The sequence below is a fragment of the Pogoniulus pusillus genome, chromosome 20 (assembly GCF_015220805.1).
Source record: "Pogoniulus pusillus isolate bPogPus1 chromosome 20, bPogPus1.pri, whole genome shotgun sequence".
Lineage (NCBI taxonomy): Eukaryota > Metazoa > Chordata > Aves > Piciformes > Lybiidae > Pogoniulus > Pogoniulus pusillus.
In genome coordinates, this window is record NC_087283.1 from 10,684,733 (window position 1) to 10,698,115 (window position 13,383).

At 58.8% G+C, this 13,383-nt stretch overlaps 1 protein-coding gene across 3 annotated transcripts; it reads left to right on the forward strand.

The window, feature by feature from the left end:
* Window positions 1-5,506: 5,506 nt before the first annotated feature.
* On the forward strand, window positions 5,507-13,188 carry SPIRE2 (spire type actin nucleation factor 2). 3 transcript variants are annotated; one of them, XM_064160158.1, is made up of 15 exons: window positions 5,507-5,789; window positions 8,717-8,754; window positions 9,027-9,386; window positions 9,705-9,788; window positions 9,870-10,034; window positions 10,139-10,225; window positions 10,331-10,454; window positions 10,537-10,706; window positions 10,804-10,954; window positions 11,085-11,218; window positions 11,735-11,872; window positions 11,945-12,012; window positions 12,098-12,125; window positions 12,502-12,617; window positions 12,699-13,188. In XM_064160158.1, the coding sequence occupies exons 1-15, from the start codon at window positions 5,576-5,578 to the stop codon at window positions 12,907-12,909; spliced, it is 2,088 nt and encodes a 695-aa protein (XP_064016228.1). In that variant the 5' UTR covers window positions 5,507-5,575; the 3' UTR covers window positions 12,910-13,188. The 3 variants fall into 3 exon arrangements, with proteins under 3 accessions (XP_064016228.1, XP_064016230.1, XP_064016229.1); XM_064160159.1 differs by having other exon boundaries at window positions 5,508-5,789; window positions 11,738-11,872; XM_064160160.1 differs by lacking the exon at window positions 9,705-9,788.
* Window positions 13,189-13,383: the final 195 nt, after the last annotated feature.

Sequence of the window (13,383 nt, forward strand, 5' to 3'; positions counted from 1 at the left end):
CCATCCTCCGCCAACCAACCCGCCCGCCCTGCGCCGCCGTTGGTGCCCGCCGGTGCGGCTGCCACGGACCATTGGCTGGAGGGGCTGCGTGTTTGCGCCCATTGGCTGGAGGAGCTGCGTGTTTGCGCCCATTAGCTGGAGGGGCTGCGTGTTTGCGCCCATTGGCTGGAGGAGCTGCGTGTTTGCGCCCATTGGCTGGAGGGGCTGCGTGTTTGCGCCCATTGGCTGGAGGAGCTGCGTGTTTGCGCCCATTGGCTGGAAGGGCTGCGTGGTCCCGCCCATCCGCCCGCCACCTTGGTAGTGGCCAGAGCGGTGGCTGCCATGCCGGGGAGGGCGGGCGGCGCGGAGGCGGCAAAGGGAGCTGCAGCCAGCAGGGACATGTGCAGCTGCAGCAGGCTGCTCAGAGCCCCGGACAGCCTGAGCTAGAGTGGGTGCAGGGACGGGGCAGCTCCCACATCTCTGGGCAACCTGGGTCAGGGTCTCACCACCCTCACTGCAAACATTTCTCACTTTTAGACAGTCTAAACCCCCCTCTTTCAGTTCAAACCATCACCCCTTGTCCTGTCACAGCAGGTCTTGCCAAAAGCTCTGTCCCCAGCTTTCTGGTTGCCTCCTCTACGCCACTAGAAGGTCTCCCTGGAGCCTTCTGTTCTCCAGGATGAACAACCCCACCTCTCTGCCCAGCCTCACGGCAGAGGGCTTCCAGCCCTTGGGTTGTTGTTGTGGCCCTGCTCCAACAGGTCCATGTCTGTCCTGCGCTGAGGACTCCAGAGCTGGACCTAGCACTGCAGCTGGGTGCTCTCAGCAGAGCAGAGAGGCAGAATCTCTTACCTCTCCCTGCTGCCCACGCCGCTGGGGACCAGCCCAGGGCTGTGTCTGGGCTGTGAGCACACATTGCCAACTCAAGTCCAGCTTTGCACCCACCAGCATCCCCAGGTCCTTCTCCACAGAGCTGCTGCCCAGCCTTCATCTCCAGCCTGGACTGACACTGGAGGTTGTCCTGACACAGATGCAGGACCTTGCACTTAGCCTTGTTGAATCTCCTGAGGTTCACACAGTCCCTCTTCTCCAGCCTGCCCAGGTGCCCATGTATGGATCCTGTCTCTCAGGACTGTCACCAACACCACTCAGCTTGGTGTTGCCTGTAAGCATGCTGATGGTGTGCTTGACCCCACTGTCCATGTCACTGATGAAGATATTAAGCATCACTGGCTCCAATACAGACCCCTGAAAGACACCATTAGTGTGTCTCCATCTGGACATCAAGCCATTGACGTGGTCACAAGGCTTTCTCCTGGCAGGTCCTGAAAGGAAGCCACCTGGATCTGGGGGGCCCAGCACAACAGGGATAAGGGTGAAGCAGATGCCTTGTAGCCCCATATCCCTCAGGGTGAAGGCATTGCATGGCCTTTAGACCCCCAGGAAAGGGACAAGTGAAGGCTGGAACTCCCAAGAGGAGAAGTTACCAGCTGGGCATTGCTGCAGGCAATAAAATATTCATGAGGAGCAGCATGGAATTCCTATAGGGATTTTCCCTGGTTGCCTCTTATCTGATCCTTCCTGGAGATTACTACTGCTAGTGAGCCCTGCAGGTAGTTGGGGCAGGAGGTGGTAATTCCCTAGGAGAAGGATGGCAGGTGAACAGCCTTTGGGTAGTCACCATCACCCTGGAGTGCTGTCAGGAGGCTACAGCTTCTGTTTGCAGAGGTTGAAAACGCTGTGCTGGAACTGGCTGAGGGATGTTTTTCTTGTAGTGCTGGTGACTCAGCAGCACTCACTGCTGAGAGATGGAGAAAACCTTTCCCAGCAGTGCCAGCAGGAGATGAGGGTCTGGATCTGGCACTGTCTCTGTCACCACATTACCAAATCTGGACTTGGAGACAGCAAGTGAAACCCTTTCCAGAGTGGAACCCTTTCCAAAATCACATTTCCAAATCACTTTAAGCCTCCAATGGCATCATCATGTTTGTGATAGCCTCAGCTTTTGGAAGGGTACATCACATTTGTCCCTTCGGTCTCCCAGGTGAGTTCCAGTGCTGGACAGAGAGCAGAGGGAGCTCCGAGTCAGCAAAGCTGACAAAAACCTCAGCCCCGCCAGGAAGGACATCTGTGAGATTTGGGTGGTGGGAATGGTCTACACAGGGCAACAGAGGACACAGTAACAGCTGAGGGAGTGGGGACACGAGATGTGGCACCTCCACATTGTGCCAGGAGAAACAGGGAAGGGATTAATGTGCCTCCAGACATCTCAGAGTTAAGCAGGGAAGAATAAAAGGCATTATTTAGCAAAGAACAAAGAGGAGAGCGTGGGATGGGGCAGGGAGGGTAATTTCAGCTGGAGGTGAGGGGAAGCTGCCTGTCTGTGCTCTGAGGTCGACACCGCTGAGCTCCAGCTGTAGGGAAATGTCCCAGGCATGTGGGGGCTCGGTGCCAATGGGATGTCCCTGGTCCCATCCTCCCCTGCAGACAGGCCAGTACCCACGGGCCATGGCCAAGATGCCATCACTGACAGGTGGCGATGGAACAGTAAATGTCTGTTAGTAGTGCTGGTGACAGGTCCCTGTGGCCTTGCTGGCTGATTGGCCAGCAACGAGAGCCACACTGGGTGTATTTAATCCTTCCCTGTGCTGCGTGAGCCCCACGGAGTGATACCATCTGTGCGGAGAACTGCCTTTAATTAAAATATTAATGAAAAGGACTCAAGAAAAGGAATGGAGCTTTAACACACCTGCTGTGATTCAGTCTCTCTGCTCTCCAGCACGTTGCTCTCCTTGCACAGCAGGGCAGAACTGTCTGAGACTGGCTGGGCACCAGGATTAGTTATGGGCATGAACTTGAACCTAGGAAATTCCTTCTTTGCTGTGAGGGCCTGGACGTTGTGATTGTGGGCAACCTGCTGTGGGTGACTCTGATTTAGTAGCGGGAGGTGGACTAGATGATCTCCACAGGTCCCTTCCAACCCTCACCATGCTGGGATTTGATGAGGGCAAGACCCATCCCAGAGCTAGTGATGTGAAGCTGGCCGGTTTTGGTCCATAACAGAGGAAATCCCTGTGCTGTGGCCTTGCCGCAGGCTGCTGGGGAAAGGGCTCTGCCTTCACCATGTGCCACTTTGATGCAAATCCAACCCTCCCATGGTGATCTGGCACCACTTCCCATCCTGTTCTGGTTTTGTTCCTCCCATTTTCCTTGCATATTTGTTATTTCCCCTCTGTACACACATGCTGGGCTTTTGTTTGATTTTTTTCCAAGACAGGAGCTTTTAATTACATCTCAATTTCATATTAATTAGTTTCACCCCAAGCAAAGCCCTTTGTGCTTTATGACCCAAACGCATCCCCAGTAAGGCTGCAGGTTGGGTTATCTCTGCACACCCTCCCTGGCGGTGCCGCCCCGGCTGTGCCCGGAGGCTCTGGCAACATTGTGCAGTGCAGGAGAAGCCAGCAGCCAGCTTGGCCTCGATGTGGTGGGTGACACGTGTAGCTGTCCTCCCTCACAGGTCGCTCCCCAGGCAGGCTCTGGAGCTGGCTGACTGATTACAGAGTTAATGTCGCATTCAAATCTCATCTGTCGGGAAAGAAAGTCAGACCCAGACACCAGCATCACAGCCAAGAGCAGTTCTGGGGGGTTGGAGTGGCCTTCCTGAGACGTGCAGGTTTGCTGATGGTGCCAAACTGGGAGGAGTGGATAACATACCAGAGCTGTGCTGGTATTCAGCATGACCTGTGTAGATTGAAGGGTTGAGGGAGAGGAACCTCATGAAGTTCAAAAAAGGCAAGTGTAGAGTCCTGTACCTGGAGAGGAATAGCCCCCCGCACCAATGCAGGTGCCAGGAAGCCACTCTGGAGAGAAGCACCTGGGAGTGCTGGGGGATAAGTTGCCCACGAGCCAGCAATGTGCCTTCATATCCAAGAAGGCAAATGGTATCCTGTGGTGCACAAAGAGTGTGGCCAGTAGGTCAAAGGAGCTTGTCCTCCCTCTCTGCTCTGCCCTGGTGAGGCCACAGCTGGAGTCCTGGGTCCGGTTCCGGGGTCTCCAGTTGAAGAGGGACAGGGAACTACTGGAGAAAGTCCATCAGAGGCTACAAAGATGCTGAGGGGCCTGGAGCATCTCTGTGAGGAGGAAAGGCTGAGAGACCTGCAGCTGTTCAACCCAGAGAAGAGCAAACTGAGAGGGAAGCTTCTTAAATGCTCAGAGCGGGCTAAAGAGTAGGGGGCAAGTAGATGAGGCCAGACTCTTTTCAGTCGTGCCCAGCAACAGGGCAAAGGGCAATGGGCATGAATTGGACCCCAGGAGGTTTCATGTGAGCAAGAGGAGAAACTTCTTTGCTGTGAGAATGCCAAAGTCCTGGAGCAGGCTGCCCAGAGAGATTGTGGAGTTTCCTTCTCTGAAGAGATTCCACTGTGATCATAGGCAGCCTGCTGTGGGTGACACTGTTTTAGCAGGGCAGTTGGACTAGATGACCTCCAGAGGTTCATTCCAACTCCCACCCTTATGGGATTTGGGGATTCTGTGCCATGCAGTCAGAGCTGAGGCTGGCACCATGCTCTTGACACCAGTGATGGTGTATTTGAGTGATCCTAGAGATGTCCAGACACTATGAATCACCTGGATCTATCCTCTCCCTTCCCAGTCCCAGGGAAGGGCTGTGTTTCCCAGATATTTCCTTCTCCACAGATGAGTCTGACACTGCTCAGGTTCTCCAGGATGCAAATTCTTCTCCTGTGGCACTGCAGGCACTATCCCAGGTGTTCAGTCCCAGGGCACCTCTTTGGCCTTGAGGGACAGACCAGCACCTGTGTGCCAGTTCCATGCCTCTCCCAGCACAGTTCTGGGCCTGGTCCAGTTAATGCTCATCCTGGGCACTGAATTCTGCATCCGTGCAATCCGAGCCGAGCCGAGCCAAGCCGTGCCGTGCTATGCTGTGCCGAACCATACCGTACTGTGCTATGCCGTGTCTTGCCCAGACGAGCCATACTGTACCGTTGTGTGCCACGCCGAACCGGGCCAAGCTGCATCATAGCGCATTTTACTGTGCCGTCCCTTTCCGAGCTGTGCCACACCGTACCGCCCTGCCCCGTACCTTACCGTACCGGGCCATTCGCATGGTGCTGTCTGGTCCCATGCCGTGGAGTCCCGTACCACACTGACTCGTACCATACCAAGCCGTACTATCCCGAACCAAGTCGATATGGTTACCGTGCCGTGTCACACAGCACTGCACCGTCCCGTCAGGTACGGGACCGTACCGAGCCGTGCCGACTCGCACCACACCGAATCGATCCATGCCGTACCTCATACCAGTCCAAGCCGTCCCGTCCTGCACCATATCATCCTAGACCATTCCAAACGTTCCCAAACCCCGCCGTGCCCCACGGGCACCACCTCTTCCCCCTCCCGTTTCTCTCCCTCGGCGGCCGGCTGCGGTGTCGGCGGCACAAGGCGGGGCCGTCTGGCGGTGGAGGCGGTCCTATGGCGTGCGCCCTCCCCTGACGCGTTCCCTCCCTCGCTCCCTGTTTGCCGTGCCGTGCCGTGCCGGTGTCGGTGCCGGTGTCTCGGCGGCGGGGATGGGGCGATGGCGCGGGCGGCGCCGCGGGAGCTGTCCTTGGAGGAGGTGCTGAAGTGCTACGAGCAGCCGCTGAACGAGGAGCAGGCCTGGGCGCTCTGCTTCCAGAGCTGCCGAGCCGCCGCCGCTGCCGCCGCCCCCGCCGCCGCCCCGCTCCGCACCGCCGACATCCGCCTCCGAGGAGACGGTACCGTCCGCCTGCCCCCGCCGCCGCCGCCGCCCGGTAAGTGAGCGCCGCGCCGCGGGGTGGTGATGGCAACGATTGGCGATCGAGATGGCGGAGGGGAGGTGGGGGGGCAATGCGAGAGGATTGATAGCAACGGGAATTACCGGGAGTTACCACACCAGGATCTACCGGCACTGGGACCTACAGGCAGCAGGGTTTACCGGCACTAGGACTTACTGGCACCGGGTCTTAGCTGTACTGGGAATCATTGAGAACTACAAGCACAAGGACCTACTGCCACCGAGGTATACCGGTACCGGGATTTACCAGGACCTACTGGTACCGGGGCTTACTGATACTGGAAATTACTGGGACCTACTGGCGCCGGGACCTACCGGGACTTACCGGGACCGGGAACCTGAGCAACCTGCCGTGGCTCACAGGCACAGAGACTTGCCGCCACTGAGAATTACCAGCAGCGGGCTTCACCGGCGCCGAGGCTTATCCTCACCAGGACTTATCGGCGAGGCTTACGGACGGCGGGGCTTACCGGTGCAGAGAATTACCGACACCGGGCTTTATTGGTATCGGGATCTACTGGCAATGGGGTTTTCTGGCACCCGGAATTGCCGGCACCGGGAGTTACCGACACCAGGGCTTGCCGACACTGTCAGGGAGTGTTGCACCGCGCCGCCCGCCCAACGAGCGCCATGGGGACCGGGGGTATCGCAGAGGGGAGGGGAGCCCGCACTGGCAGCAGGGGATGGGCATGAAAAGCGACACCAGCAAGGAGAGTGGAGTGTGCAGGCACTGGCGTCGCGGGTACCTGTAGCAGGGGACTACTGCAGCGCTGGGGGCACCAGCTGCGGCACCGGAGATACTGGGAGAGCCGGTACAGCCCAGAATGTGGGCCGACCCCAAGCCCCGGCACTGCCAAGGGGAAGTGGCACCGGCGCTGGCGCAGACGGGACTGCGGTTGCGGGCACTGGGACGGTGACTCGGGGTTGCAGGACTGGCGCGGCACTGGAACGGCCACGGCCGGACCGAGGTGCAGAGATGTGCAGGGTGTATGTGGACACGGGGCTTACCGGGCCGGGACCTATTGCAGAGCTGTAGGACACAGAACAAATCCGCGGGAGCGGGCAGGATACACGGCAAGGACAGACACAAGGACATCTGAACACACCTATTTACACAGATACTGTCCAAGGGCCAGTGTGCCCCCACAGGACTCCAGCCCCAGCTCCGTGTGTCCCCATAGGACCTCATCCCAGAGTCTCCCATGACCTAGTGCCCAGCCCAGTGTGTTCCCACGGGACCCTGTGTCTCCAGCCTACGGTGTTCCAGTTGGGATCTCATTCCCAGCTTATGGGGTCTCCCAGAACCCCATTCCCAGTCCAGTGTGATGCCATGGGACCCTAGCCCTTTCTCAGTGTGACCCCAAGGACCCTGTCCCCAGCCCAGTGTGTCTGCCAAGATCCTGTCTCTCACCTTCCCCATCCCCCCTGGTAGCGTCACTGTGCCCAGCACCGCCCTTGACCTTTGGCCCCACGGCCGTGCCCTCTTTACAGGCGTTTGGCGCTGCTGGGCAGGGCCATGGTGGTTACCGCGGCAGTTAGCTGCTGCTATGAAGCTGGGCCAGCTGCCAGCAGTGATGGCAGGTGGCTCTGAGCACCCTGTGCCTAATGACAGAGCGTGGCACACGGCGTCACCTGCCTCGCCCTCGTGCCTGGGGACAATGGCACACAGTTAGTGCGTGGTGCTGGTGAACACTGTCGTGTCACTGTGTGTTCTCGCTGCCAGTAGCCACTGGAGATCAGGGCATGGTGGGGTAGCTCCATGCCCAGAGTAGTGCCACATGCCAGCAATGGTTGGGCACAGTGTGGTCACACCAGCTCCACCAGTCTAGCATGGCACCACACCCTTCCCTGAGCCACCATGGCCACTGTGCCACCATGCTCCCTTGCCAGCCTGAGCCATCTCCCCAGGGATGGATTTGGGCTCTTTGCTGTGAAGCCCAAAGCTGGAGTGACTCTGGTGCCTCATAGCACCACTGCAGGTGTTGACATCAGCCTGGCACATGGCATAGCAGCTCCATTTGGGCATGGGACTGGATCCTGGATTGGGTGAGCTGGCAGCACCCACCTGAGCCATTCAAATTCCACATCTCATAGGAACTCTCTCATGGAGCGAACTGCTGGCACCCTCCCTCGGGACAAGAAGCAATGTCAGGAAAGTGGATCCAAGTGTCCCTGAGGACACTGCAAATGCCAGTCCTGCTGCTCAGTCCATGGGCATTCTGCTGCCAAGGGTCTGAGCTGCCCCCGAGCAGGTGCTGGGCACATGTGTGTGTGTGGGCACAGTGCTGGGGGTATGCCATGCCAGCTCTGACAGGGAAAGCAGCACCATTTGCTGGGCACAGACTATCACCAGTGCCCACAGTGCCAGTGCCCATGTTGCTGATGCCTATGCTGCTTTTGCCCACATTGCCTGGGACCACACTGCCAGCGACCATGGTGTTGCACCCACACCATCTGTGCCCAGCCCGTGCTCACATTGCTGGTGTTCATGCTGCTGATGCCCACACTGCCTATACTCACATTGCCAGTTGCCTGGTTGCTCATGTCCATGCTGCTGGTACCTATGTTGTTGCTACTCACACTGCCACTGCTCAGATAGTGCCCACATGTCTAGTGCCTGCCCCCACTGCTGATGGCTATGTTGCTGACACCCACACCATTGATGCCCAGCTGTTGCTCATGCTGCTGGTGCCCACACTCTTGGGACCAGCTAAGGATGAGTGTTCTGGCTTAGGGCAGGAGCTGCTGGTGATGTGACCTGCTCAGGGTGGTGTCACTGGGTGCCTCACAGACAGAGTTGAGTAGGTTCAGGACACCTGAGGTGCCAGTCAGGAGGTGATACCAAGAGTGATGCCCAGTGTGGGGCCATGGGTGCCAGTGGTGACTCTGCCCTTCTCCCCCCAGATCTGCCTCTGCTGCTGACGCCCTCCGTGGAAGCCCAGGTATGTGGGGGCTGGATGCCTGCCTAGTCCTGCTGCCATTTGCTGGTGATACGATTCATCTGCCACTGCATCCTGGACCAGGGGTCCCTGGGTGGGCACTGCTGCCTGCCCCCTTCACCCTCTGGTGGTGGTGATGGGGTCATTTAGCCCAGAGCGGGGACAAGACCCAGCACAGAGCGCATGGGGGGCAGTCGGTGCTAGCTGGGCATGCCAAGGGGATCCCACCAGTGCACGGGTCTGGCCAGGACCCAGCTGATGCCACCTCCTCGCAGATGGTGCAGTCACTGGGCTTTGCCATCTACCGGGCACTGGACTGGGGGCTGGATGAGAATGAGGAGCGGGAACTGAGCCCACGGCTGGAGCAGCTCATCGACCTGATGACCAACAGCGACTCAGAGGACAGTGGCTGCGGCACGGCAGATGAAGGCTATGGCGGGCAGGAGGAAGAGGAGGAGGCGGGTGAGGGGCCGCCACGCGCCGTCCGCACCTTCGGCCAGGCCATGAGGTGCTGTGCCGCCCGCTTGGCAGACCCTGGCGAGGCACAGGCACACTACCAGGCTGTCTGCCGGGCGCTCTTCGCGGAAACTGTCGAGCTTAAAGCCTTCCTTGCCAAGATCCGGGATGCCAAGGAGGTAAGTGGGCCAGTGGCACTCCTGCCCATCTGAGGATACCACCCACAGGCACAAAACCCTGGGGTGAGCACGGTGCTCCCTCTGCCTACACCAAACAGAGATGCTAGCACCAGTGTCTGACCATACACCCTCTCCCATGGTGCTGTGCCAGTGCTGATGTCAACATGGACTGCTGCCAGCAATACTGCCAGCTTGTAGTGGGAATGGGGGTGTATGTCAGAGCTGTGGCAACATGGCACAGCCCCCAGCCTCAACAGGACCCTTAGTGCCACTGGGTGCTAGTGACCGTGCCAGTGATGGTGTCCTGTGTCATGGCAGATGCTGGAGAAGCTGAAGGAGGATGAGGAGGCAGAGGAGCGACGGGCAGCAGCAGAACTGGGCAGCCTGCGCAACACTGACTGGGTATGATGGCACAGCTGGGCATGGGGGCCATGCCCTAGCTGTGTCAGAGGTGTGGCACTGCATCTGTCATCCCCCTGGCAGGCCCGGCTGTGGGTGCAGCTGATGCGGGAGCTGCGGCACGGCGTGAAGCTCAAGAAGGTGCAGGAGAAGCAGTTCAACCCTCTGCCCACTGAGTACCAGCTCACCCCCTTCGAGATGCTCATGCAGGACATCCGCGCCCGCAACTACAAACTCCGCAAGGTCATGGTGAGTTTGCCTAGGCTGCCCCCATAATGCACCCCCACCACGGTGCCCTGCTACCCACCAACCATAGCACTGATGCCACCCACAGACCTTCTGCCCTCTTCCAGGTGGATGGAGACATCCCACCCCGGGTGAAGAAGGATGCCCATGAACTTATCCTTGACTTTATCCGCTCCCGACCACCACTGAAGCAGGTGGGTGCTGGCCCCAGGACACCTGCATGGCACAGTGCTGCCTAGCACCCAGATGGGCATCTCAAAGATGGTCACTCTCACCTGTGGCCCCTGTGTATCCCACAGGCATCAGAGAGGCGGCTGCGGCCCCTTCCCCAGAAGCAGAGAACACTCCATGAGAAGATCCTAGAGGAGATCAGGCAGGAAAGGAAGCTTCGACCTGTAGAGAAGTCCTACCATGGCCAGAAAGGTACCAACATCCCCTTACAGATATGCCTGGCACCATGGGAGGTCCCTGTCGTGCCAGGACTGAGCCCTGTCACCATCCACAGGCTACAGCTCCCTGCCCTGCATTCCACATGCCTGCTCAGACCACCTGGCCTCCAGCTCTTGTCTTGAGCTCTCCCGGTGCCCAGACAGCACCATGCCAGCACGCCCACGTCCCCGTGTCCTGCTCAAGGCACCCACACTGGCTGAGATGGAGGAGATGAACATCTCTGAGGTGAGAGAGGGGACCCTGTGGGGTGGAAGGGTGCAGGTTAGAGGGACACAGGAGGTGCTGGAGGTCCCCAGAGTGACGTGTTACCCATGGCTTGCAGGATGAGGACTCACCAGGCACAGAGGTGCCCCTGAAGCGGGATCGTTCCTTCTCAGAGCAGGACCTGGCACAGCTGCAGAGCCAGCTGGGGGGTGGACAGGTTGCACCACCCGAGCCAGAGCCACTGCAGCCTGAGCCCCGACCGCGCTCAGGTACCCACCGAGGTCCCAAACCCTCTGCCACCCCCATTCTCCCATCCTCAGGGTATCTCTGTGGTGCCCTGTGGCAGGGCTGGCACTGGGCAGCATGACCTCAGTACATCCTCCTTGTCCCTCCCTGCAGGGTCTGTCCCTGCTAGCTGCCACCCGCTACGAGATAGCTCTGCACTGCCTCGGGCTGCCCTTGGTGCCGTGGAGGAGAGGCCAGAGGAGGGATCCAGCACTGCCCCTGGCACCAGCTCCAAGCACCTCTGGCTGGTGAGTGCTGGTGGTGGAGATATAGACACCAAGGCTGAGACCATGGGCACACAGCAGCCTAGCATGAGGACAAAATGCGAGTGGAGTGTCCTCATGGCCTCTCCACTCCCTCTGCATTGGATATGTAGCTTGAGGCAGATCATATCATGTGCCCATGCCAGGTGGCTCTTATTGTGCCAGGGATACTTTGACCATGCTGGGAAGTTCTGTCCATGTCAGGGACACTCTGCCCATACCAAGGGGCTCTGCCAGGGATGCTCTGCCCAAGCTGTGAGGCTCTGCCTGTGTCAGGGACACTCTGCCTGTGCCAAGGATGCTCTGCCCATGCTGGTATGCCTTGTTCATTGCCAGGAGGTTCTGCCTGTGTTGGGAATGCTTTACTCGGGCTGGGAGATTCTGCCTGTGCCAGGGATGTTGTGCCCATGATGAGAGGTTCTGCCTATGGCCTGGGACACTCCAGGCTGCACCTTGTGCCAAAGCCCTGTGGCAGCCCGGGCTGATGACCCTCCTTGGCAGCAGGAGTTCAGCCACCCCGTGGAGAGCCTGGCCCTCACCGTGGAGGAGATGATGAATGTGCGCAGGGTGCTGGTCAAGGCCGAGATGGAGAAGTTTCAGCAGAGCAAGGAGCTCTACAGCAGCCTGCGAAAGGGCAAGGTGGGACCTGGGACCTAAGGGACCCAGTGCTGCCCACCTGGACCCCTGTCTCTCACCTTGTTCTGCCCATAGGTCTGCTGCTGCTGCAGGGCCAAGTTTCCCCTCTTCTCCTGGCCTGCAGCATGCCTCTTCTGCAAGCGGTGAGCACTGTGCCATGCTGTGCCATGGGGCTGGGAGAGTGGCAGAAGGGTGGCCCTGCTCACTAGCCTCTTTCTGTGTCCCCAGGTCTGTCTGTAGCTCCTGCAGCCTGAAGGTAAGGGACTGGCTCCGGCTGGTGTCACCCTGACCCTGTTTCTGTCCTTATCAATGTCTCATCCTCATCCTTGTCCCATCCCCATCCCTGTCTCACCCTTGTTCTTGTTCCTGCCTCATCCCTGCCCTGTCCTTGTCCCTATCCTGCACCATCCTTTTTCCATACTTGTTCCTGCTCCATCTCTGTCCCTGTTCCTGCTTCACTTCTGTTCCTGTTCCATCTGTTCCTACTCTGTCCTTGTCCCATCCCTTATCTGCCCTTTGCCTATCCCTTTCCCATCTATGTCCCTGTTCCTGCCCCATCCCTGTCCTTATCCCTTACCTGCCCCTGTCTCATCCTTGTCCCTGTCCTGCTCTGACACAAACCCACCCGGCAGATGAAGATGCCTTCCAAGAAGCTGGCTCACATCCCTGTCTATGCTCTGGGCTTTGAGAGCCTCCCGGGCTCACTGCTGGCCAAAGCTCTGCCACTGCGGAGGAGAGAGACCTTCCAGTAAGTTCCATAGCCCTGAGCCTTCTTCCCCACTTCCTCATCCTCATCCTTGGGGGCTGATGGGGTGCCTTGTGCCAGCAGCTCTCTCCAGAGTACGTCCTGGCGCCGAGTGGAAGAGGAGTTCCCCCACATCTACGCCCAGGGCTCCGTCCTCCGCGATGTCTGCACCGACTGCGCCGGCTTCGTCACCGATGTCATCTGCTCCAGCCGCCGCAGCGTGGCTGTCCTCAACGCTGCGCCACGCCGTGCCGCCAAGGCTCGCTCCCTCTACGGTGACTACTGGCACAAGTGAAGGACTCCAATGTACATACATATACATAGGATGTATACATACAGCTTCTATATTTATATACCTGACGGACCAGGGGAGGTGAGGACCAGTGGCATGGCAGGAGAGCTGCTGTCCCCTCCTGGGGGGATGGATCTTGCTGCGGGGCACCCGCGGTGGCCAGCCTTTGCCTCCCAGCCCTGCTTTGTGCCAAGCCCTGGCAGGTGCTGGCCACGGCAGGGGCTGGCACAGCCACTCTGTACTTCCCCACCCCAGTTAATAAATCTGCTGGGCTGCCCTGGGGCCATGGGGGTGTTCCTCAGAGGGTACTGGTGGGGGGGAGGGAATAAAGGTGCTGGGGGGTTTGAGTGACCCCCTAGATCAGTGCTGGTTGTCCCACCACCTCCTGCACACACTGCGGTCTCCTTGCTCATAGATATCCCACTTGGCCATATTTGCTGTGTCCTCTTCAGGACAAGTCCTACCCATAACCCCACA

Bases quoted from the DNA above. Each gene is read 5' to 3' on its own strand.
- SPIRE2 (XM_064160158.1), top strand. From the start codon at position 5,576: ATGGCGCGGGCGGCGCCGCGGGAGCTGTCCTTGGAGGAGGTGCTGAAG. The intron at 12,126-12,501 runs GTAAGGGACTGG...CCCACCCGGCAG, and splicing joins GTAGCTCCTGCAGCCTGAAG to ATGAAGATGCCTTCCAAGAA. The intron at 12,618-12,698 runs GTAAGTTCCATA...TTGTGCCAGCAG, and splicing joins CGGAGGAGAGAGACCTTCCA to CTCTCTCCAGAGTACGTCCT.